General features: G+C 39.9%; 2 protein-coding genes and 1 pseudogene across 5 annotated transcripts in view; 1 reads left to right on the top strand and 2 right to left on the bottom strand.

Annotated features, from left to right (window-relative positions):
• The window catches only part of LOC109030865 (uncharacterized), a 136335-nt gene extending 133395 nt beyond the window's left edge, over positions 1–2940 (bottom strand). For both annotated transcript variants that reach the window (XM_072300814.1, XM_072300813.1), the window contains exon 1: positions 2832–2940. The gene's annotated coding sequence lies outside the window, so the exon portion shown is untranslated. The remainder of the gene's footprint in view (positions 1–2831) is intronic.
• The window catches only part of LOC109030914 (diuretic hormone receptor), a 413955-nt gene that overhangs the window by 201675 nt on the left and 185266 nt on the right, over positions 1–27014 (top strand). For all 3 annotated transcript variants that reach the window (XM_072300810.1, XM_019042141.2, XM_072300812.1), the window contains one exon: positions 17880–17944. In XM_072300810.1, the coding sequence (XP_072156911.1) occupies positions 17909–17944 (36 nt within the window). In that variant the 5' untranslated portion in view covers positions 17880–17908. The remainder of the gene's footprint in view (positions 1–17879; positions 17945–27014) is intronic.
• LOC140224670 (octanoyl-[acyl-carrier-protein]:protein N-octanoyltransferase LIPT2, mitochondrial pseudogene) lies at positions 3053–4425 on the bottom strand (annotated as a pseudogene).

Raw genomic sequence — 27014 nt, 5'->3', positions numbered from 1 at the left:
CCAGGAAGTCTGCAATGTCGCAACCGGAGATAAGAGGTTTTGCAATTTGGGCATCGATACATCGACGACCAAAGCGTGAAACCACGTATCTCCGTTTGCGATATTACAGACTTCCTGTCATACTTTACAAATTTATTTACTATTAATTTTTTTTTATTTTTATTTTTTAAATTAACCAATGATGTAATTGCTTGAGTGCTTCCTCGAAGTTTCTTCTCTGGTAGCAGAATATTTCATATAAAAAAGTTGCAAAAATGCGGCATGTTCCTCTTGGAAAAAACAAAAGAGGAGTGAAAATTTTGAAACGCTGCAATTAAGATAAGTGGTTTTGCACTTTGGTCACCGATATATTGTCTCTAATCCCTACTCCGTTGGAAATCAAAGTTAACCTCGCAACATCGATCGACTTTACGACGATATCGGCCGCGCCACGGTCGAACGACCAATACCAATTAACGTGGATTTGTATTTAGCCTCTTATGCCAGTATGCGCTCATTTGGACGACTCGTGCCACCAATTCAGCCGTGTTACGGAAAAGAGCAGTAAGTTCATTTACGTATGAGCCGCGATTAGTACATGTTCTTAGGTGTCTGGAGACTCATCCCAAAATGAACTTACTGCTCTTTTCCGTGACACGGCAGAACTCGCCTCCGCCTAAGCGGCAAACAGGCTGAGCCGCGTGCATGTATACCCGCCTAATGCCGCCTCGTTGCCAAAGCTCAGATAAGCCGCCTAAAACAGAGTGGAATACGAGGAGCTAGGCGTAAAAACTGTAGGCAATGTGATGGATGTTGTCTCTCATTAATTAGCGCGTAAGCCTGCATTGTTAAGCGGTGTTTCAGACCACCAGAGCTGCAGGCCGCTGGAGTTCTTGCATGAGCAATGTGGTCGGTTTTGCGGTCAAGGCATGGAGTCTTTCGTCAAAGCGTGAGGGATTTTCTGCCGTGCTGAGGAAAAACAGCGCATGACCCTTAGACGTTGGTAAAGTATTTTTTATAAGATACAAATTTCTCGACAAGTTTTGAAAAGTATTTTTAAAAAAAAAAAAAAATCTTCGCCTTTTGACACAAACATCAGCCTTCGCCATTTTCGAATTCTGCCAAAATGTATGTCTCATTCTGCATTAGTGACAATTGCAGTCACCTTAACCGAAGTCAGTCTGACACAGTGTTAGCGAACCGATTTTTTGACGCGAACCGAAAAGTTCGGTTTTAGGAATCGGATTCACGTGTACTGAACTACCGAATTAACTTCTGTTGAACTTTTTTTACACCGTAATATCCTGGTTTTGTCAAAGAACGCTTCAGTAATTTTTGGATCAAACATACCTAGCAAAAGTCGGCTGGGCAATAAAATTTTAAAACTTAATAACTCGACTATGGAATTTTTTACAGCTCGGATAGCCCGGCTAAAGGATTTCTTATTCTCGTCATGGTCCGGCTATATGATTTATTATTGCGCCCATAGAAAGGCTGCAGGATCTACCATTGCCCGGGGAAGTAAGCTATGCATGAGGACAGTAAAAAATCAATGGCCGGGATATTGCTGGCCAAATTGCAAAATCACGTTTCTACATTGCAATGTTTCAAAATTTGTGTTAATACTTTTGATGTGGCCATGATTCCATTGAGAAAAGGAAGGAAGATAAGAAGAGGATCGACTTTGTGTTAGGACGCCATGACAGATGTGTATTGAGGGGGGCCGCTTAGACCTGGGCGGCTAGTTTCACATAGTTGCCCTATCGACCAAATTTACGTCCACATTAGATTTTTCAGAGAGAAACAAACCAACCGTACATGCAGCTTGAAATTTATACGGAATTTTCTGCTGAAAGAATGGAAAAATCAAGAAAATTTATAAGGAAGTAAGGATACAAATTTTTCACGGAATATAGATAAAGTATGACAGGAAGTCTGCGATGTCTCAAACGGAGATAAGTAGTTTCTCACTTTAGCCATCTATATGCAGGATATAACAAATCCTATAGCTACGCTTCATTATGTTCCAAAATACATATACTAATGTATACAGCCAATTTTTACCAGGGATGCTTTCATGATTCTGCGGGCTTCATAATGAAGAAAAAAGAGAGAGCTTTTCAATCAGGCGTGATATTTTCCCCCGTGTGAATAAGCATTGCTGCAGCGTTTGGAAAGTGATTGCACTATTGCTGTATATCCGTTCGCGAAGGCAGAGAATGGATCCCGGAACGAATTTCGGCTCATCAGGCTAACGCATCAGCTTTGTCAGAGCCTGACTCGCGTTGGAAGCACGTCGCGCTTAAGGGAGTTAAAGTTCCGCTCGCAAACAATGCGGGCGAAAACTGCAAACGAGAACGTAAGTGTCTGCTCCGAGATTGCAGTTACAACGGATCCCCGAGCTATTTTCCGTCTCTCAACAACCTAATTCGCTGCGGGTCTCACCTCGACAAAAGGCTTGTATCGGTTCCAAACAACCCTTGATTTTAATTTGTTTCACCTGCAGCTTCGCCGAGTCCTCGCATGGGGCGCGCTTTATACGAAGTATGGGGTTGTATGCATAGTCGTTCTTTAATCAGTCTTTTTCTTTAGGGAGACCTTACGTGCTACATACAGGGCAGGATTTACCTATGGTGCATCGGTGCAGCTGCACAGGGCGCCAGATTTTGAGGGGCGCCAAATTTTGGGTTTTTTTTCCAAACTCTGCAAAATATTGAGAATTGCGTCGAAAGTTCAGAAACTCTGATTGCTGATTGATCGTATTGCGTTCCAACTTTTAAAAGACCAGACCTTAGACTTTAAGGGTCAAACTTTCTCTTAGTTTCGTAGTTAACAGTAATAGGAACAGGTACCTGGTTTTGGTTTCTGCCCCAGAATCATTCATTCACTCGAAAAATTCGTATTTAGTTAGAGTTATCACGCAGTAGACCGTCGGGTTGGGAAATACGCGGGCAAGGGAGGGGACGTGCGAGGGGGGCGCCTCGAAAATTTCTGCACAGGGCGCCAAAAACGTAAATCCGGCCCTGACTACATAGTTAACATGATAAGGGGTGATATTAAAAATTCAGGCAAATTCACGTAGATGACTTGTATTTAAATTATTGAATTGATGAGAATGCTACAGTACGAAATTCTACATTGAAGGTCAAGGAATGCTGGTATGTCAAAAACTTTGTCTTGAAAATCATTTAAATGCTACTTGGCATGTTGATTGAAAACGTGTTATCACGTGATGACATTATCACCATCTCTCTTCCGTTTGTTTTAAGTGAATATTATTATCTGATTCAAAGTGTAGCTGACCATGAGAGGTCGTAGAACTAACTACCTATTCATCAATACTTTTGGGTTTCAAAAATATGCTTTTGAAAAAGTATACTTGAAAGTTATACAAAAGGCGTACTTCATTAAGGTTTACTGGTCCTTGAGCCAAATAGTCGCGTTGCTTTTTTGGGTGCAATTATTATATGTGTCCTTCAAGTTAACATTGTTTGACTTCCTTCAAATGTTTGATGATGTCTCTATAGAACAATTTTCAGAATTTTTGAAGAATTTGGCATTTTTCCTCTCTATTTTTTTGGGAAAGGTGCTGGATTGCATGCCCCAGAGTAGGACAGTTCAAAAACTAGCAACCTACTCTTTGGCCGTTTCAAACTCAGCACCGAAAACCTCTCCAAAACATTTTAAAAATAAAGGTGTCACTTCCTGAATAGTGACATTCCTACCTAACTCTTTGGACAATGAGGTTACACCTTTGCCTCCTATACCGCAGGGAACGATGTGCGAGAACCAATTTAAGTCCGTGTTACAGTTCAAGGCCAATCCGTGCGTTGTTACAAACTTACTACAACGCACACCAAGGGCACAAATTTTACTATCATTGACCCACACACCTGTGTGTTCGCAAGTGTATGCTTTCAGTCCATACAGTTCACATAATTTGATAATTGTAGACTCTAAACAATCAACGTATGTTCCCACATTTAGATTAAAATATTTTAAGTAGATGATAGGATATGCCACAAGTTGGCCTGGTCCATGAAAAGTGATTAGCCCTCCTCTGTTCGATTTGTAAAATTCTGCATTCAATCCCTTCAGCCTCTCTGCAAATTTTTCGTCATATCCGTGTTCCCTAACACCGGTAGTGTAGATTGGATTATGCTCAACGAGAAATAGTGATCCATGATAAGGCGGGTTATCTTCTTTATCTTGAGTGATTTCCTTCAAAGCTTTCTCTGCACTTTGCTGCTTCGCGAAACTTTCCATGTATCCCAATCGGCCAAGCTCGTGAAGGATAACTTTCCGGGGTTTTTTAACCATCATTAAAAAAGTTTAAGAGTTCACGAGAAACTTCACAGTACCACAGAGCATTGAACGACGTGTGACTATTTGGTGATAATTTTAGCTACGACGAAGACGAATGTCATAGATAGAAAACTGATAATGTTCAAAAGTTCCTGATGACTAGAGAGATAAGGTGTGATACAGACAAACACGTGGCCTCAACATTTAAAAGAGATTTGCGCGTTTTCCGTGCCAACATCCAGCAATTACGCAATTTTCTAAATATTCACTGCAAAGAGCGGAAGTAGGATCGATGAGACCATACCTCCTCCCGGTAATTTTGGAAATAAAGTACGGAAATATGCCATTTTTGAGACATCTCCATCGCCGTAAATAGAAAATTTCGAGGTTATCAAAAACTGAATGGGGGAAAAAACAAACCAACAAACTGGACAAGTTTGGCGTGAGAGCGTTTGTGTTTGCATGCATTTTCAGTCAATGTATATGCACCTGAACATACATAAGGGGGTTGTGATCTATCGGGTAATCTTGGTCCCCCTTATACCTCCTGAAATCCCTCTCTGGCTTGAGATTTCAATATTTTTATGGATGAATTCACCGCTCAAAAATATTTATGATATTCATTTTTCATGCGGTTTGGTCCATGACCTTCAAAAATCAGCGAGAAAAATAATTTTTCAAAAAATATGGGAGAGCGGCTGCTGTGACTCGGGGTACGTGCGAAACGTTTATGTATGAAATGAGTCCCATTTGAACCTATAAAACACGATTCTGCAGTGTGGCGGTTTAACCCTAACATACCCTGTTTACATTTCTCATAAAAAAATCGGTTTGATTATGCCTCTAACCCCATTAATATAACCCGAATGGATCCATTCGGCAACGCTGCAAAGGTTGCCTGGTCCCTGGCATGAGCCATACCCCTCGGCGATGGAACGCACATTTCCTATGCAAATACTTCAACTTTAATTAGAACTTATTGTTAGTTGTGTGCTCCCGCTGCGCCGCTACACTGCAAGCATTCATGACTTTTTCGCTTGGAGCTCATTTAACAAAAAGAACTAACTCGCTCATTCCCTGGGGACCCGCGTAATGTCTGTCATGAAAAAAGGAATCTACGGCTACTGGGAGAGGTCGACCTAAGACGACGTTCCCTCGGGACTATCGCGTGGATTATGCAATAATGTCGGGGAAATATGAATTAATGTGCGTGAAAAGTGTCGACGGTGAGACTCGATAAGTTGAAAATGTATTTAAAGAGCATTGGCGGGTCCAGTAAATTGGCAACATTGTTTTTTCTCCATTTAAACGCGTGGAAATGTATCGATTCTTGGAGGGGCCAGGTGCTCCGACGAGAGTCGATTGTTCAGCATGGGTTTAAATGGAGAGGATCCGGTGTTGCCAAATTGCTGGATCCGCCTCTGTCAAAGAGGTGCTGATGCTTAACGATCGTAATCCTCTTTTAGTGATTTTGAATTTTTGATGCTGAATGAACTCACAGGAAGCCGTTTTTTACGTGTATGAAAGGGAAAAGATCGCACTTCAGACATTTTGCACCCCATTAAAAGGATGGAGAGATGGGGGTTTTGAATTTCCACACTATGCTGAAACGGCCGTAATCCATTCAAAATCTTAATTATGATCATTTTAGCATGATCAAAGAGGATGGTAAAAAAACTTTCTGATTCTAGATGAGTCGGTTGCATTGGTCACAGAATCGTGTTTTGATCCTTGAGTCTTGTACATTTGCTAAAAATATTAAGATCCGTCTAAACAGCAGCTTTCTACGTTCAATATTATCCGAGGTATCGTGCTTTGAAAATTTCGGTTTATGACGTCATCCATTACAGTCTTGGTTTTTTCCACCTTGCTTTCATCAGTCACGGAGACACACATTAACGCTGGTTACGCAACGTGAAACTCGGATGAAAGCAAGGTGGAGGAGACCAATGGGTGTCACAACCGCGGTGGATGACGTCATAAACCGAATTTTTCAAAGCGCGATATCTCGGTTAATATCAAACATAGAAATGTGCTGGAGGACAGAACTCCTTATTTTTAGTTGATCTCAGAGAATCAAGTATCAAAATACGATTCTGTGACCAGCGCAGCTGACCCATCACTTTGCGGCAAAAATTTTGCTGAATTAACATCTAGGATGTTGAATTAACAGCCAGAGCTTTCGTGTTCGCATTCTCAAGCGGTCGGACAGATTTTTAACATTCCTTGGGGTCCTAACAGTCTCCCTGACAGGGTCTCTGCTCTCTTTCTGTGCAGATTTCGAATATAATGGAACCAAAAAGAAATAACCATACATACATATAAGTCGCTTTACAGCACTCCCTCGCGCTCTACGACTCCTAACCTCCACTGCTCTCTTTCAAACCACAAATCTTGGGGGATTGAGCACCTTAACATTTTCGCTAGAGCATAGTAACCTACGGGTGTGAAGTATGGCCGATGAAACAGCGGACCCGGGAGGTTTTAGAGGCAACGGAGATGGACTTCTGGCGTAGATCCGCTGGTATTTCCAGAAAGGATCGCGTCAGGAATGAGACGGTACGGGAAATCATGGATGCCAAGCAGACCATCGTGCATGACATTATGACGAAACAACTCATCTGGTATGGTCATGTCCAGAGAATGGCAGGAGACAGGTTGCTGAAGAAGGTCCTTGACTGGGTTCCTCCTGGGAGAAGACGCAGATGGCGCCCAATGAAAGGTTGGAGGGAAGGGATTAAGAAATAACCATACCGAAAAAAAAGATGCTGTAGTAACATCCCCGATGTTACGGTTGTTAAAAAAATGAGCGACAACTCTTAGATGTTGCTATTAACACTCTGGCGGTTTATGTAGCATGATAGGTTGTAAAAGTAACATCCTAGGATGTTACTTTAACAGCCAGAGTGGTAATGACAACATCCAAGAGTTGTCGCACATTTTTTAACATCCAGGATGTTACTACAGCACCTCTTTTTTTCGGTTAAAAGCAAAAAATCCTGGATGTTCGTTCAGCATTGTTTGTTTTGTGGGTTAATGACGAGTAAAACGGTTGAGCACCAAGATACGTCTAATTGCGGGGAGCCTCATAAAATACACGAAGTTGGCTGATAAAAGTTGGGGAGGCAACCAGCGCGAGGTGAAAACTTCCGTGAGCGGATTTCGAGCTCGGACACTTCCAGGGCTAGCATCCGAGCATAGTTTTCCGGAAAGTTTTCAAATATTCAGCGGGAAAACTACTTTCGGAACACGACCACCTTGTCCGCGTAAAAAAAGCCGCCGCGCCCTCTCTCGAACAAAAACAAAGCCGCACCGACACGAATCGCAAGATAAAGTGGGTAATGAAAAAAGTTTCGCGGCTCATGATTTTCTCCTCGCCCCGTTTTCTTATTTCTTACGAGCCTCGAATCTTCTGGTAAAGAATCAGAGGCACCTCGAATATGACTCCTCGGTGGAGGCCCCTTCAACTTCGAACTCCGGGCCGTTTGCCGCTGACCCTAATGGAGCAAGGCAAGGCGTCGAGATGGGTATAAAAAATAATGCTGTGCATATTTTGCGGCGGCACCCTCGATGAGCCATATCCGGTGAATGATTATCTTCCGGTTCCGCCGGATACGGGCTTGCAGCGCCCTCTTCAGGAGAGAGAGGAATTCTTCTCCGCGGTCGGGGCAAAAGTTCCGTAAGATTGGGTGATATGCTGTCGTGCTAAGGAAAAACGCCGCATGAACCTTCAGGCGTTGCCATATTTCCTTTCATAAAACAAGAATCCCCTGGTGAACTTATGAATATTTTTCTTCCAATTTTTAAGAAAATTTTGTTCGTAATTTCACCTAAAGTTCCTAAAAATTTCGAGGAAAAATATTCATAAATTTCCACAATTCTCTTCAAAAGAATTAAATTGTCCGGTTAAATTTGGCAATAACTGATGTCGCCTGGCTCCTCTCTGCTAAAAGCGGCCAACTTTTACGGCTATTTGGAGGGTCTCCTCTAATTTTCCGACGGTTCTTCTCTATCGATCTTTTCTCATCGATTAGTACCCAAATACTTATTTTTGTGGGTTACACGAGTTGTTTTGCCCTCTGATAAACGCGGTGAAAGAAACCCGGAAGAGAGAATAGGTTATCCGTCGGAAACTTCAAAGATCGATTCTCAGGAATTTTTTTGTAAGAATAATTAGTAATAAGTCTCACTTTTGTCCCCCATCAGACGCGAAAATCTTTTTTGAGAATCCTCAAAATACAGGGTGATTCAGAGTTGAACTCTCCGGCTACAGAGGCGTGTTCTATTGATGAAAATAAGACTTCCTCTATGAAATTTTTCTCCTTAATAGTGCTTATTTTGACCCATGGAGCACGTCCCTGCAGTGGCGATTCTTGAAAGTTGGACACGCTGTTTTTTCTTTTTTGTTAATTATTATATACCTTGTTAGCAATTCTCATAAATTCTAGCAGATTTTCAGTCTTAAATTATGTTAAATCTTGGAAAGGTCCCGAAATCAAAGTGTTTTTTCTTAACGCAGCAGTATACTATCAAAATCGATATCTGTGATCTAGAGAACGCACGGTACTAACCAAAGATTGAAAATATCCCTCAAGCACACTCTTACTCCTTCTGCTTCAAAGCAGGAGAAGTCTATCTGCAGTGAGAGGTGCATGAAAAAAAAAGACCGCCCTTGCTTCAACCTGCTTATTTCATCCCTTCATTCTGCATTATTTATTTCAGACTTCTCTGTCATTGTGACAACCGATGGATCCCCACAATCAGTGCCATGTTTATATCATTTTACGTTCAATGCTATCCAAGCTTTAAGGAAATTCAACCTTTCAGCTTTTTAACAACAACCTTCCCCAAAGATAATATAACTAAAGTCCTGATACTCAATTTTAATGATGTAGCGTTTAAATCAGGCTTCTTTTCAATCTAGAGTAAATTCTTAGTAAGCTCCAAGGCGTTATATTGCTCAGGTTTTTCGTAAAAATAACATGCAAGTGAGAAAATAAAGAAATCTTCGATGAAGCCTGCCAGATTTCGATCAAATCCCATCAGGTCTTATCTTTATTTCGTGAAGGACGGCTAAGAAGTAAGTAAAATGTTCAAATGGCTCAAATGTTGACCCCTCCTTCCATAAGGTACTCACAAGACAAACTATCATCCTCTCTTTCAACTACATAGGAATAGCTTATTGTTAGAACCCGCTTGCCCCCCCCCCCCCCAATTTCACGGAAAGAAATGGAGAAAGTCTGGAAAATTGCCGAATAAAACTATTTTCATTTTTTTCTGCTTCTTTTTTAATGGATTGATTTACAACAAACTGGACCTCACCCCCTCCCTCCTCTTACGACTCCGTGAGGCAAACTCTGGCGTTACTCCAGTAGCTTAGGGGTCGTTCATAGAATGAGTATCGGTGTAGGGTGGGGGGGGGGTCGAGAACAACGTTACATCATTTTGTTTTTACGTGTTAAAACATCCACTCACGGTGACGTTTCTGTAACGCAAGTAGAGACCTGCGTTTTAAAAACGTCACCGCGAGAGGAGAGGGTAAAAAAAATCCGAAATCTAGCGTTACGTATTTTATGAGCGGCCCCTTACGTAATGCTTGAAGGCGGCTGCTGAGTTTGCCAATCTCAGCAGATTTGACAACAAAGGCTGCTTGACATGATATTTCTCATTCGGGAAAGCTGGAGTAGACACACGAGCCGGGGTTCAAAGCTCAAAGCTCACACGTTTTCCGGGGAAGCGCACGTCTTTTTGAATGGGTCATGATTTGTCAGCATCCATTTGCCCCCTTCCCCCTCCCCTCCGTCCACTCACCTCTGGTCTGAGAATGGGGTAAGACAAGAGAACACGGCCAGGAGTAGAGAGTAAGATCTTACACGGAAGATAATGTTCTGCGGAAAACGAGGCTCCGTTCATACACATACCGCGCCGCACAGTGGATCCAGTCAATAGGAGAGGTCGGACAAAATTTGGAAACTTTAAAGGCTTATAACTCCGTTTATACACAACTTTGAGGTTCTAAAAATGGTTCCATTGGTTCTCTCGTGAAATTTTCTTCTAGAAGCACCCCCTGAAATGTAAAATGTGCCGGAATGAGCATCAAAATGTGCAGTTTTCGTCACATATTTCATGTTCGATCTCTCTGATTGACTCAATTCACTGTGCGGCGTACCGTGGGCTGATCACGGGAAATTCTTGATCAGTGGCGTGGCGTGCTTTACGATATTAGTCTCTTTGATAGTCTCTGCACTATGAAAATATGACAACCTCGATTTCTTATGTAAGAGAGAAATTTAAAATCCTCGTGACGAATGCAAAGTAAAATCGTTAATATTTACACGTCTGGGGTTGATTTCAGTAATTTTCGTTTCGCGAATCGGGTTGTAAATAAATGTAGGACCCATAAGTTGCTCAGTCCCAAAAGTTGAGTATTTTGATCATTGGTGCGTTATTACGCCCATTTAAAACAGCGCAAAACCGTCAAATTTATCAACATTCTAATAAAGTAATCTGCGCGTGAAATTCGAAAATCAGCGTTCTTTGTTGCAGTTGAATTATTGACGCTCACTAGCACCTGGAGGAATATCTCAATGAATAATAAGGCCAGACTTTTAATGGGATTTAGGGGAAAGCGCCTACCATCTCCCTCTCGCGACGAAAGAGGAAATCAATTATTGACCCTCTTCCTTTATTTAACGGGATCTTGAACTTTTTAATCATAAGTATTTAACTTTGATAATAAATTTTACAGTCAACTCGCATTTTAAAAGTCGAGAAACGGGCGCTCGGGGTAGCTCCTGATATGGCTCGCTGAATTCAGAGTCCTGGATGAGAAAGGAGATGGAAATGCAATCATTCCTCTTTTTTCGAATTTGCATTCCAAAGGCAAAATGATAAAAGGAAGGGAATTCTACCTCTTCTTCACACTCTTCTGGTTATGCATTGAAGACGCGAGTCTTCGATCTTTAAGTATTCATGAAATGAGCCTTTACTTGGAATATCAGACGCCTAGCGAAACCTAGAGTTAACTTTTGGACATGCTTCTCCATTTTAGCGAGAATTTTTTCCGGTTTAGAAATGAAAAAAACATTTTAACATTCTTTTCATTTACTAACAAGAAATTTACGGGTCTAGCATTGTACATCACGGCACACACTTACATAGCGAGGACTAAAGAACAATACCACCTAACGGTACTGATAATTTTGGCATCAATAAGTTAGCAACTTTACCGCATTCTACACGGAGAAAAAAACTTCGTGCGTGGGACCCGAAGTTTAGGTCTTATGAATCTCTGAAGTTTTCGGATTGAGCATCCGAACACTTAAGGTCCAGCTGCTGAGGTTTGGACCACACATCTGAAACTTCAGTTCTTACATCAGAAACACTTCGGTTTTTACATCCGAAAAACTTCGGTTCCCACATCCGAAATACTTCGGTTCTCACATCTGAAGTACTTCAGATGTCAGAACTGAAGTTTAAGATGTGTGATCCGAACCTCGACAGCTAGACCTAAAGTGTTCAAATCCAAAAACTTCAGAGATCCATGTATGACCTAAACTTCGGGTCCCACGCACGAGGTTTTTTTATTCGGGTACTGGATGAAATACGCAAGCTGATGTTTTTGGTTTTTTTTTTTTCTTCCAATTCTGTGGGGGAGCGCTGTAATGTATGGAAATATTGCAAATCCAACCTCCAAATCACAAAAATGGCGACGTTTTCTCTTCATCCTACAAAGGCAGCTCGCAAATAGACAGTAATGTTCCTTAGCCATCAAAGTAATTCTAAGCTACTCTGCCGTCTTAAGAAAACAGTGGCGTGGTGTGAATGATCGATTATCGATATTTCTCCATTTTAAGCTATGGTAAATGATCGATTATCAAGGTTTTCACTGCGAACACCCTGTTTATCGATCCTTTTCCACAAGTTTGAATGACAGATCAATCGATACCGCAAAGCACGCCACGCCACTGTAAGAAAAAACATCGAACGCTGCCAAATTTTCTCTTTGAAAATATTCAAAATATTCCTTTGTGGATTCCATTGAAAATTTCAAAGCATTTGCTTCGGACCATGCAGAAAATTCACTGAATTTGGCACACAAATTCGCACAACCATTTTCATGTGAACAATTGAATTGCCCAATTAAACTTGGCAATAACTGAAGTGGGTTGCTTCCTTTTTGCGTAACGCCGTCCAAGTGAGGGGCATCGCGAGGACGATTATATAAATTACAGCTCAGGTCAGGAGTAGTTTGACGGGGCTAAAGAATGGGAGGGGGAGGCAAAGAATTTCGGGGGGATAAATAGAGATCTCCGATGACGAATACACAGGGGCTATAAACCACAGCAAGACACCGGATCAAAACATGACAACTCCCCGTGACATTGTAATCCGCGGGGTGGCGGTTGCATGTCATCTGCACTCGCATCAGCGCGGCTTAAAAAGTTCCCTCGACGCGCGACTCGCGACGCGGGGTCGTGTTTATGGTAAACACATTCAAATATTCAGGGGAGGACCGCGCCGTGACTTCGAGCCCCCCGCGACCGATAGGGTGGTAATGTAAGCACGTCACAGATGGAAATGCTCCAGACCCCTCGGCGGAAACCGCGCAACGCCCTCGGGAACGCCGCGTGTGAGCGCGGTTTTTGGTTGGCGCCGCGGTACACGCGAGAATTAGCGAGTGACAGGTGGCACGCCACCGAGAGCTCATCTTGCGTCGGGTTTTATCAACGTGCTGCCTGGCCGGGAAAAACGTCGTAAGAGGATCCCCATGTTGCCAAATTCATTCACAGAAAACATGAATTTTCCGAGAGACATACGGATGATTTTCATTGAAATTTTTGGAGGGTTTTATTAGCAATGTTCTCTGGTGTGCCTGAAAGTTTCAAGTCGAAATATTTGTATATTTTTTTCGAAAGCATATATTTTATCGGAGCAGATTTGGCAACGCTTGAATGTTCATGCGGCATTTTTCCTCGGGACCTCTATTTTAAACCTCACCTTCTTCTTCCTGCCCCTTTTCAGGGGTTTTTCTTGCTTCTGTTCTTACGATTGTGACTGTTTTTTTTCCGGAATATCTGCACATTTTGAGACGTGGGATGGAGTTGTTTTAAAAATAACACATGAAGAGAAAAAAAAAAAGGTTACAAGGATTGAACATTGGCTCAAATGACCCTTTTGTCACCAGAAACTTACCAAAGGAAGCTGACCTCGGTTCCTTTGGTATGTCTTGGGTAAAACATTTACGAATCTCAGAACTGCAAACAACGATTTTAGTTACCTGGAGTCCATTTCCTACAAGTTATTGAGAACGGGAGGTACCTGGACCATGAAATTTTGCGTCATGTAAGCGAGATTTTTTTTTATCCATGACGTTAGTCTCCAAAGAATCAAAAAACTTCGTTACTTCACGAGACTATAGAATCACGGGTTTTCGATCTCCGAGTCTGCATTGTGGAAAACGATACCAGTCAATTTACGTACGTTCGAGCGCCTTCATTTTCGTCTGATACTGTGCAACACTTCCGAGGCGGAATAGTTGCTCAGAGCGCCTTTGCCAGTTTCGCCTCGTCTCGATGCCAGAAAATCACGATTACCGCTGATGACATTTTTACGAGTGCGCAGTTCCACGTTTTCTCTTCACCGAGGTTGACGTGATTTATACCTCAATTTGCAACGATGCAAGTAAGTTAATTGCTGCCTATTTCATGGGGGTGTACCAGTATGAACACTTTAACCTTTTATGGCATAACGTTATGACTTCATAACAACTTGAGAGGGGGAGGGGTTAAAAATTGAATCTTTTCTCTGTGCCATGATTTTGCAAATTTTGATTCGTTTTTCCTTTTTTTGTAAACTGATTTCCAAAAATTTAAAATTATAAAAACAAAATCGGTACTCTACGGTTTTTTAGGCGAGCTTCAAAATAGATTAGTGTCCCTTGGAATCTGAGATATAAAATTAATTCATGCCATGGAGGGTTAAGCGAGTACATGTTCACTCGTTCTCTAACGACTTTCGTGTCCTATCAACTTTTGCCCCCACCCTCTCCTCCTCCTCCCCCTCTCCTCCTCCTCCTCATTCCCCCCGGTTCCTCTAAGGTTCAGTTGAAACTATACCATCGACGATCTTGCCACAAAGAGCGTCAATTACCCATCGTTTACCCGCACACGACGATTCCAAAAGATCCCAGCGAAACGGTTACTGATGAGGGAGCTCGTTCCGTGCCAAACTTAAGGAACTTTATCTCGGGTCGCGGCCGTGATTAACTCGAGGAGGAGCAGCTACAAAGCGAGATTAAATCCACCCGACCCTCGAGAGAACAATACGAGGTCTGGAAATTTAATTTCCACATCGTCGGCAGACAGACGAAGGCGGCTAAATGATAGTGGCGCGAAGTGTAGTCGAGATAAAGTAAGTGCAAGCTTTGACGATGACCTCAAACGCTCTTTTTTCGTCGTCCCGTCGGCCAAAAAGACGTATCTCTATCCTCGGGTGGGACCCGGGAAGCGTGGAACTCAACGGACATCTGAAAGTGCATTTGCGCGGTTTCGTCAGCGGATGAACTTAGTCTCGTGACGCTGCGGGAGTGCATTCGAGTGGAATGCACTCGGCAGAGTTGCGCTAGTTGTGAAAGAATTCGCCTACTTAAGACGCGAAGAATCCATTGTTCGGCCGACAAAACGGCATAAGTACACATTTAGATGGATCCAAGAGAGATTTGAGGTATATGAACGGCAAGGCTCATCGCAAAGAGGAGTTACGCCCTTCAGTTAAAGGGGCAAAGATTTGTGGTTAACTTCCCTATGTGGCAACCCTTCAGCGGTGAGGTTGTTGGATTGGGAATAAAATTCACATACTGAGGGTACCGCAGTGAATAAAAATGTTGATTTTGACACGAATGTGACAACGAAACCCCCGAGAAACACTCGTATTACGGCACTGTGTGAGAGTAATTCTGGAATGAAGTTCCCGTGCTCGCCTTTGAGGAAAGCATTTTTGAGACGGATGCGTTTAGCGCCAACCTTATACGTATCATGCTGAATGGGTGGGTTGGAGTTGCAAGGATGGGTTTTTAAGAAGATCATCTAAAAGTAAGAGAGATTCACTCCCAGACAGGGTGCATTCTGTTTGATATTTAATAAATTAGTTTCTTTTACCACGAAATTCAGACTTTTGATATCCAGGCTTCGAAGTTTTTCCACTAATCTCGAGGAACTGCTCCAGATCATTCATAAATCCCTGAATGCGACACGACACGATTGAAGGAAACGACCTAGGACATGAATACATCAAAATTGGCTCGCGTTGGGCAGAAAGAAACCAAGTCGCACATCAGCTATTGCCAGATTTAATTGGGCAATTTATTTTTTTACATGAAAACGGCCCTGCGCGATGCAAACCCCTTAAATTTGCATGAAAGTTCCTTTATAAAAAATTAAATTGCCCAGTTAAATTTAGCAATAGCTGCCCTGGTAAAAATTGGCGATAGGAGCTGCGTTTCAAAATACTATAAGAATTATTATAGCCGGCTAAAAAAGGCTACAGAAAATCATATAGCTGGCTGTAGAATGCGGAGAAAATCATACGGCCGGGCTATACGAAGCGATAAAAAATTATGAAGGTGGGCGATAGTTCCTATCGCCGGATTATACACCTTACCGTCATCTGCTATGAAAGGCTATAAGAAATTGTGTAGAAATTCGTGTGCTTTGAAAAGCATTAAGTTTGATACGGAAACACCTTAATATTTACAAAACACACATTATATTTTCCTTTAATACATATTTTTTTTAATCAATTAAAATGAAATTAATCCATACAGAGCGTGCAAACATTTCAAAATCATGTGATGAAAAACGCTGACTCCGCCAGATTAAATATCAGAGCCTTACTCAAAGCGGAGCGGCGACGCACTGGCGCCTACAAACCTAACAGGAATACTTCACGCATTGCGCAACGCGTGAAGTATCCCGCCTGTTAGGTTTGTAGGCGCCAATGCGCGTTTCGCGCTGGCCGCTGGCTGGCACTACTGTGTAAGAAACACCTAGCGCACCGTGAAAAGCTCAGGTCATTGCCATAAATCTCAATTACTCATCACACGTAATTCACCATCTGTGACTTCAGTAAATTTACTCCAAAATGTAATCTAAATATGTATATTTATTCTCCGTTTTTAGAAATATTAAATTTTGTGATCAGACGTAGATCTTTACGCTATAACATTGAAACGAATCGTATCTTCTTTGTTGGGAATAATTCGTAGTTCACATTGTGAATTTCAATTGTGTTAGCTGTCCTTCGTTAAAGTTCGACTTTGAAACGAGGCATTCGAGCATAATTTCCATTCATTCGGCATTCTAAGGTGACATAAAATTCGAACGACCTTGCGTATATCATAGAGCCGAGTTGCCAATTTGCCCAATTGTACTTGCATATCGGCGTATTTCATTAGTTTCTATTGAAAATTACGATGCCTCAAAAACCTGCAACACCGACGCATCACTTGGATGGACCATTTGACCTGCTTAAACAAAAAATGCCTCAATAATAATAAGGCCGCTTGAAGTATGAAACGACGTCCCTTGCTGGAAGCAACTGAGTATTGGTAGACAAAGATCAAAAGGAGTTTATGGTACAACGCTTTTTATTGCTGGCAGCTCTCATCTTCCAATCGATGCAAGAGTTTCATACTAATACAAGATACACATTGTTTTATCAAATGAAGTCTTACATTAAATGTAACCCATCACTTTCTTTGAAAACTGAATGAAAATAATCATGTGATGCGTTGTTTACTTTATTGAGCTGTATCAAATGAAAGTCAATGTAAAATGAACATTTATTTCTTTCATTATGTCAGGTAACCGTAATTAAAACTGTGTCCATTGACTTTGATTTTATAGTTCAATTTTATTAATATATGGAATTTTCAGATATTTTATATTGAATCGAGAAAAAATTTCCTGAAAATTGTAGGAAGAATATTCAGAATTTTCCCAGTGAATTTGTTTTTTATTGAAAAAAAAATGGCAACGTCTGAAGGCTCATACGGCGTTTTTCATTCACGCCTCACACTATCGCGCCTTCAATTTTGCAGATGCAACACGGACATCTGTCAAGCACGAATAGTCGTATTTCTGCGCCGTCATCAACGCGCGTCCTTTCCCTTGCTGGACCAACAGATACACGGTGAAAATACACGATCATGACTCGATTTGCTTTTATGGTAGTTTCTCGAGGTGACATCCTGCACTTCACGTCTTAGTTTCACATCAATATTTTTAGGGGCAAACATTTTTGACGGTCAACTCCTCAAATACAAGCCAGCCATTTTTGTGCAAAATTATAAAACCGGGAAGCGATAGAACTCTGAAGACTCTGTGCGCAGCCATTCTTGGTTTGCGAATGTTTATGCGCATCTACCTAAAATTAAGGAATTCATTGTCCTGGTTTCCTCTGTGCACAGACTACTTTTGCACAGAAAACTTGGAACATGTAACATACAGATATACCTCAAGCGCGCGGCTACTACTTGCTCGTTAAACTTGAGAATAAACTTTTGCTAATCGAGCATGTTTTCTTTCTGTTGACAGGTCTATCAGCTGAGTCTCCGGATGTAACCATGGCAACGGAAGGAAATGGAACGCACGATAAGAAGGTTAGTGATTTTTCGCTATCTTTCATGAACTGACTCAAAGAAAATGATTGTCCAGGAAATGTTAACTTAAAAATTTTCCTCGGTGTAGGGCTGTGTAATTCATGTGTTTTTATGGACCTTAGGGTCTTCGCCACAATAAAAATAGTTCTTTTTTATTGAAAGACGTCCAACTTTGCAAATTTGAAATAGAGTTACGCTCATTCGACTGTAAAACGGCGGCTCTTCCTGACTCCGCAACATTTATTTATTTTTTCTCTGGAGACGGAGACAGAACTTAGATGCCGCGACAACGACCCGACACTTAAAGTGTGTTGAATTTTTAAGCAACGACAAAAACACGGTCAACTCGAGTGTCCGTAATTATTTAAGCTGTCTCGAGGAACCCGACGGCAAAGCTGCCTTGTAGGAGAAACGCCGTATGAGCCTTCAGACGTTGCCAAATTTTATGCGATGATTTACAAATTCTCAGGGAGATTTGCGTATATTTTTCTACCGATTTTTAAAAAAATTGCACTTGCAATTTAGTCTACAGTATCTAAAAATTTCAAGGAAAAACATTCATACATTTCCTCGAAAATGAATGTGTCGTAGGGATAAATTTAGCGACATCGAAATTTTCATACGAGTTTCTTCCTTGGCACGGCAAAAAAACGTGTCAAGACGCCGAACAAAGCTCGCAGCCGAAACAATACAAAGGATCTTTGGATTGTCTCTTCACGCGGCGGGCGCGAATCAGTGATCGATTATCGATATATCCCTATTTGAAGCTGTTGTAAAGAATCGATTATTGAAGTGTTCGTTGCAAACACCCTGTTTATCGATTCTTTTCTATGGGTTTAAAAGACAGATCAATCGATAGATCGCAAAGCACACGCCACAGACGCGGATGGGGAAAAAAAACGCGGAACACCAAGACCTAGGCGGACCGGAAGCAAAGCGGAATGCATTACTCTGGAATCGCCGCACAGTGGATCGAGTCAATCAGAAAGGTCGGACAATCAATTTTTTACTAAAACTGCAAATTTTGATGTTTATTTCGTCGTTTTTCATTAAAAAAGGATGCTTCTGGTGGAAAATTTTACGAGGAAATCTTAATATATAAATTGAAAAATAGAATGAAATTGTGAATTAACCACTGTACTAATTGCGAGGGGCGTTGGTTCATTTGAAAGGTGTTGTTCTCAATGCTTCGGGAAAACTATAAATTATTTTCTGGGGTTTGTCCCCGATTTTTAAATCCCTAAAAACTCATTAATTGGATGAGGGGAAGTGGGGGTTTTTTCTTTTTTGTTTTTCGGAAAAGCTTTGTTGCTACCAACGTTGCTACGCATCTTACTTTATTATTTGCTGTCTTTTTATCAGCTGTTTCCATTCAACAATCATCATTAAATGAGGTTACCTCCAACACTCAACTGCCATCAACTTACATTTTTCCTCTCCCGCGTGTTTTCTTTTCCAATTTTACCCCCAAATCGTGATTGGCTCCATCTTTTTCTTATTTCCAATTTTTACTCATTAAGTCAATAACCTCCACTTTTTCTTTCTCATTTCCAATCAGAACGTTTCACGCTGTTAGTTATTTCCTTTTCAATGTGCATTAATATGTATATTGTTTCACGCTATTAGTTATTTTCTTTTCTATGTGTATTAATATGTTTATTACTAATTTCTATTTTCTTTTCATCCTTTTTCTTCTGATTTATTTTTTTTAATTAATTAGTAATTGAACTTTGCAGTCATGATTTTGTTAAAAGAATAATAATTTTTAAACGTCTAATTTTAATTTTAAATTTAACAGTTGTTATGAGTGAAATTTTAAAAGAGAAATAAGACATGTGAAAGAGAAATGTGTACAGGAAAAATAAGGGGCTGCGAAGCAGCCCTATAAGCCCCTAGTGTTTTGTATAAGCGGAGTTATAAGCTTGTAAAGTTGTCAAATTTTGTCCGACCTCTCCAATTGACTCGATCCACTGTGCGCCAAGAAGTGGAGAGCTTCCGAGTGCCCGCCTCTCTGACGATCGGAGCCACAGGCGTGGCGTGAATGATCGACCATCGATATCTCCTCATTTGAAGCCGTGGAAAAGAATCGATTGTTAACGAGTCCGCTGCGAACACCCTGTTTCTCGATCCTTTTCCATAGGTTTAAATGGCAGATTAATCGATATCTCGCAAAGCACTGATCGGAACGATATGCTGATGAGCGAAATTACCGAAGCGCGCTTCTAAGTGCTAGTTTTGCACCAATTATTCCGTATTTAAACGATTATTTGACTTGGGATGGGTCTGTTGCGCACTAGAGGTAAGGCGGACCAAGTGCACTCTTGGTTAGCTAAATCGCACGAAAATTACGTTGAGCACATCTAGTTCAGGCATTATAGAAAACATAAAAGTAAAACAAATTTGTAAGAGGTTTTGTGTGCCCCAGTCATTCCTGGCCTGCCCGCCAAAGAGTCTCTAAGCATCCCTGTACTGCCCTACTAAGGAAGAACGCCGTATGAACATTCGAGAGCTGCCACATTTCCCTTGAAAAAATATGTATTTCAGACGAATGAGAAAAAAACAATAACTTCTTGGCTTTGTTGACCCCGCGAAATGGTATGGACCCAGCACCATTTCTCTACCTTGTTTCAGACGAAATTTATGCATATTTATCCTCGAAATTTTCCGTTGTTTTAGATTTAATTGCGAAAAAATTGTCTAATATGTTTGAAAAAAGAGATTGAACATTTTCCGAGTAAACTAGGTTTTTATCGAAGGAAAATGGCAACGTCTGAAGGCTCATACGGTGTATTTCCTTGGCACGGCAGTGTAGGGCTGTAGGGATAGATACCCTCGACCTCTCCATCCCCTCCCTCCTCCCCCATAGTTTTTCGTGGTTTATGGACATAATAAACATCATAAGATATAATTTGAGCAAAAAATGAGTTTTTTTTGCTAAGTACACTTTTTTTTTCCAAAACGTTGTTCATGTGTATTATTTAAGGTGTAATGGGTCAATTTATGAAAGATACACGGAAAGAATAAGGTATAGTCGACACAACCAGCGGCTGGTTGTGTCGACTACCCTATTTTTTTCCTAGTGGTTAGCAGCAGTAGAAGTGGTAGAATAATTTTATTTTTACAAGCTGCCTCAACATCATAGACTATTTACACACCTGAAAAATTTGTTTAAAAACAGGAAGAAAAAAGAACAAAAATTTGCACAATTCGTTCATTTTTTAATTCATTGCTTCACGGCTCAGGATAAAATACCAATAGAGGAAAAGTTTCGACTTCTTGGTCTTAATTTCTGATTGATTTTCCATTTTTAAGCATCTATAGGGCTTTCCGATCCAAACATCAACAAACCCGAGGTAGATATACTTTTTTGTTTTTTTTTTCTCCGAGAAAAAATCAATGATATATATACCTTCAAAAAAATATGATACTCGGCATAAATATTAATCAATGTTTAATACTTGTACCTCACTTTAGAAGCTTGAAATTAAAATATTTGTATCGTGTCTTGAATTTTGTGGTCATCATGATCGCCTGCATTGGCTCCCAAGGTCTCCACGAAAGCCTAAATTTTCGCAGATCAACCAGAAAGCGCCAGTTTTTCTTACATTAAATGATTGAGATAGCATTACTCTCCCTACATAGGTGTTCTAGCTCAAAATACACGACACGAAGTGATAAGCCATGCTGTGTTAAAGCGCCATACTGCCGTGCTAAGGAGGAACGCAGTATGAGCCTTCAGATGTTGCCAAGTTTCCTCCGATAAAAACAAAATTTACCGGGAATATTGCGAATATTACTTTCCAAAACTTTCAGACAATTTTTTACGCAATTTCATGTAAAATATCTGAAAATTTCAATGAAAAATATGCATGAATGTTGTCAAAAATAAATATTTTATCAAGGGAAATTTGGCAACTCTCGAACGTTCATACGGCGTTCTTTCTTTGCACGACGAAAAGTGTTATTGCCACTCTTATTTTCCTGTAGTCACGACTGTCACAGGCGTTGTCTGTTGCTGTTGGTAGTACTGCTGTTGTTGGTACACCTGCTGATTGGGTCCCGTCTGATATGGAACAGGAGCTACAGCAGCAACAGGAACTACAGCAGTACCAGGAGCTGTATTCGAATAGATTGTGGTTGTCTCCTTGACCTTCACGGTCTGCGCTGGCATCCCTCGTCCGAATGTTGCGAGGGCGAGGAATACGATTAGGAAGCATGCGAGACGTGGCATGATACTTCGACTATGATAATTTGGAAGCCTGCAAGAACAGATACGGTATCTCGGTAACGAAATGTCAAGTCAAAATGTTGAATAATCTTCTGTTAAACAGTAAAATATGAAAGGAAATGAGGCAACGTCTACTTTGTCGTGCTGAGGAAAAACGCCGTATGAACCTTCAGGCGTTGCAAAATTTATTCCGATAAAACGAAAATTTCCTGGTAAACTTAGGAATATTTTCCTCCCAATTTTTCAGATAATTTTGTTTGCAATTTCACCTAAAGCTCCTGAAAATTTCAAAGAAAAGTATCCATTACTTTCCTTAAACATAAGCATTTTATCGACGGAAATTTGGTAACCCCCGAATGTTCATACGGCATTCTTCCTTAACACGGAAGTATAGTTAGGCTGAATTTGGTTACATGCGTTCAACTCTACTGTTATAGTTACAATTTTACGGTTTCAGCATCCTTAAAATGATTATTTGGTGCGGTTCCATATTGAAAGTTCTCTTATCTCAAGAGTAACATGTTTACTGATTGTAAGACTGAAATGTTGGGGGTTGTTGAAAGCTTTCAACTTTTCTATCGTAGCAGAACACAATTTTACCACCTCTTAACGATTATAACATCTTCACGAAGCACAAGTGCAATTCTGTCACAGAATCTTGGGGTTATAAGGTGCTTAAATTCTCACATAGAGAGAAAACTCAACACAAAAGTTTGATCACTTCTGTTGTTAACTTTATCGGCCATACTTTATCAAATTTTGAAATTTTTGTAAAACTTTTTCTTACCGATTTTTCTAGATAGATAGATATAGAAAAATCGGTAAGAACAAGTTTTACAAAAATTTCAAAATTTGACAAAAGTTTGATTAATACGAAGGTAAAACACAAAATAATCCAAGTCTCTGTTCCAATTTTCAAGTCCTTCTATTTTTATCTGCGCGAAATTCACCAAAAACTGTACTAAAATCAACACTACAGGGTTTACTTCCTATATTGACCAAAAGTAACACTATAACACAAATATTTTTGTGAGTGTAGAAAAAATGATGCTTTCGACTCTGGTCAAAAATTCGATTCCTCGGTTGAAATTTTAAAATTTCGCAAATACTGGAAATGTTTATGCAAGAGATCTTCTAAATTTTTATTTTGGATTTTCCTTATTTTTCCTGATACATCAAATGGTTCTTCTTTGCCGCGAATAAATTGACATTCACTTGATTTGTATTTAATGAATTGAATCAAATTGGTCACTTTTTACTTGGAGCAAGAATTTTCTGATCCACGATAGATTTGCCAGATTTGTATTAATGACATTAAATTTTCTGGTATTTACCGGTTTTTACTGACGACAGAGCCGATTCTTAAAAGTTGGCATTACCATATTTTCCCTTTTAAATCCATTAAAAATATCGATTTCAGGCAAGGTTGGTTGCCTCATCAAGAATCAATTATTTCACGTACATTTAAATAGATGAAAAACAATGTTGCCAACTTTTCAGAATAGCCCGTGAATGACGGTTCATTCCTCAGGGATGATAAAATAGGCCCTCGAAGTTGTACAGAGGAAGTGTTAAAAACTCTTACTTTGTGAGAGAGAATCTTAATTGTCAGTTTGAATCAATTGTTGTGCTGGAAAAATAATTATTAAATCAAAAAAGGAATTTGTAATAACGCAAGAGATACCCATGGATGAAAATTAATAAAACATTCCTTGGATTTGTAGATAGAATCATGAAAACTTCTGAAATTTCATAATACAATTCCATCTACGTGGTCCAACATCAGATATTTCCGTGGGGAAAAAAAGGAAACACGTGCGTCTTCAGGTTTAAGTAATAGAACAAATGCTCTGTAATACGCAAATACAATGTGTCAAATGAAAAGAGGCTGTCAAGACAAATAATTACCCAAACATTGTTAAGTGAATATCTGTCTGCGCTGATGTTAAAGGACTTCACAGTAAGATTCTCGTTTGTTAAATTGAAAAACAAGGAACAAATCTGGAGCACCCGACGATCAATTAGAACTGCGGAACAGTTTATTCTCTGAAACTAGACGACCCAGCTGAAGATAAAAATAATGAGCCGCCGGTCTACTTCTACACCGTTGAAGGACAAGAACAATATCATTTCGTTTAATTTATTTAAAAAATAATTATGCATGCTTATGGTCTCGCATTACCATATTTTGAAGGTGAGGTCAACCGGAAAACAGCATTCACCGTGTGATTTTCTTGTTTTTGTTCCGTTCTTTAATAAAAATGAGAGCACCGATACGAAAAAACTACTCACTTATTTCATGTAAAAATTTAAAAATGTTGCGATGGATGAAACGCTCATTAAAATTAGGAACTGGACGAGAAGGCTAAATTCCTTTTTTTTTTTAATTTTCAATCGAAAAGCAGAATTCTGAGTACTAGAAATTTTTTCGGAAAAGGTACTATTTCTTCAAAAATTCAGGTACGGAATAACCAGAAATGAAGACGGGGTTAGACATAACAAAATCTACTCAAATTGATGGAAAATTTTCATCAAATTCACACAGAAATTGTTATCAAATTGCCATTTAATAATATTTTGAAGAATATGGAAAGAAGAAAATTATCATCTGACCTTCATTAAATTGAATCGGTCAGTTCAAAAATGACTTAATTCTGAAAGTAAAAGATGAAAAGAACAAACAAAAACCTTAGTAGAGGGTATGAGTTGAACATTTTTTTAATCAATTCGTAGGGAGAAAAGGAAACATTATGAAGGCAATTACCAACGTGCTTACGCTTACTTACACTTGGTTAAAAAATGACGCTACTATTTTTAGAAAATGTGAAACTCAAAGCACGGAAAACGAAATGGAAGGTCCATTATTTTGGCGCAACGTAACGAAAAATATTATTTTAAACAATTCGAATCATAACTTAATTTCTTTAAACCACACCATTTTTGAGAAAATCGATGACAAAAATGTCCGTGCCTAATGACGTCATGAAACTGCTTCCTAATACGCTCGAAGTGTAGGCACTTCCTTTTTGTCTCTTTGTTATTGATACATTATAAAATGTTTCACTTTTTCGTCTTGTGAAAAAGAGCTATCAAATACCGAAGGCATACATTGGTTTTCAATTGACCAGTATTCTCCATTGTGCCTTGCAGGAGGTCAAAATAACGCGTGGTAAGTTAAGTTTAACCCTTTGAAACACATTTTCAGCAATAAGACAAATTGTGGAAATTTTCGCTGTTAGGCCGAATTTGAACTTAATTATTCCATTGGATTATGGCTTAAAGACTATGATACTTAGCTTAAAAATACTCTAAAGACATTCTCTTAAAAATGGAAGCTTACAAAAGATCGCGTTTAACAAAATCTTGGAGCCCCTCATAAAATATGAGGCACATTAAAATACATCATCTGTGCTCTTAATTTTTAAGCCCAAACGCCCAGAATGAGGAAACTTGATGATTTACAATTAATTTCTGCGACAAACATTAATGATATCAAACAAATATCCCTCCTTACCTCCGTATATATTTCTACGTCATAATCGTTTGTCGTTCATCTTGACGAAATCTCAACGTTAAATTTTCCTCCACCAAAAAATAACTGCATCGAAGGTGCGAAGAAAACAGTGTCGAATTCTACTGTGGAAAAACGCCGTAAGTACATTTGAATGCAGCCAAAGTACGTCTAATACAATATTTATTTTTAGAAAAACTTAAAAGTATTCCTCACTGAAATTTTCGAACCCTTCTTATTCGATTGCGATTGAAATTCTTTGAAAAATGCGGAAAATAATACACATAAATTTTGAAGGGAAAATGGCTTTTACGAGTAGAAATTTAGCAACGTGCGAATATTCATACGGTGTTTCTTCTCAGCACGGCGAATCGGAGGGTGGAGAAATAGCTGAGCCTCAAAACAATGCCGCGGCATTTTAAATGATCAGCCATCGAGCAAAGAGGGTGGGAAAGAGAGAGTGTTCGAGGAAGAGGGTGGGCTTAATAGGCGTTCGCTTTTCCAATTGCCACGAAAATTGAAGGGGTTAAGACGTCTTTGACTGTCTTCGATTCAAATTAAGCGCCGTTTATCTTACTCTCAGTTCGCCCAATGATTACCACAAGGCTCATTGTTGATGTTCTGAGGAGCGCAATTTATTAATGAAATCCAAAATAATTTGTGACCGAGCCGCGGAAAATGTGCCTTAAGATGCAAATTCAAAGTGTTCAATACGTCGGAAAAACTGGTTTGGGAAGAGGTAGCAGTGCCGGGAGGGGGGGGTGGGGGTTCAGGCCTAGGGGTCTGGACCCCCCCCCCCCCTCTCACTCTATGACTGGAAACACTTTTCCCATAAGGTTACTTTTCATGATCATTAGGAATCACTGAGAAAATATGTGCTTAGCTCAAGCATGAAGATTCTTGAATTTGCTGCCAAGAATTTATTTTATCTTGATTTAAGCTGAATTATTCTTAAAACAAGAAAAAAATGATCGGGGTAAGCAATAAAGTAGTTGATTTTAAATAGAAAGATTCTTGATTCGAGAAAAACAACTTCTTGGCGGCAAATTTAAGATTCCTTTTTTTTTCCAGTGATATATTCTACCTTTAGTCCTTCAAGAAAGATGTTTGACTGTGGATCCCCCTCCGCTGTAAATATGTCTTGGTTAAGCCACCGTTAGAACTAGGGTATCGATATTTACTTTTTTATACTAAGTATATCTTAATACTCTCAAGGCCTACGGATCGAAGTTTCAAGCCGTAATTTACTTTATAAATGATGATGTTGTTAAATTTTGAATGCTCATCGACACCGATATTGAATGTTCCCGAGACCAACAGCAACACCAGCA

This window comes from Bemisia tabaci, chromosome 5, assembly GCF_918797505.1.
Source record: "Bemisia tabaci chromosome 5, PGI_BMITA_v3".
Taxonomy (NCBI): Eukaryota; Metazoa; Arthropoda; class Insecta; order Hemiptera; family Aleyrodidae; genus Bemisia; species Bemisia tabaci.
Note: the sequence above shows the minus strand (reverse complement) of the source record. Positions and strands in the feature narration are given on the sequence as shown.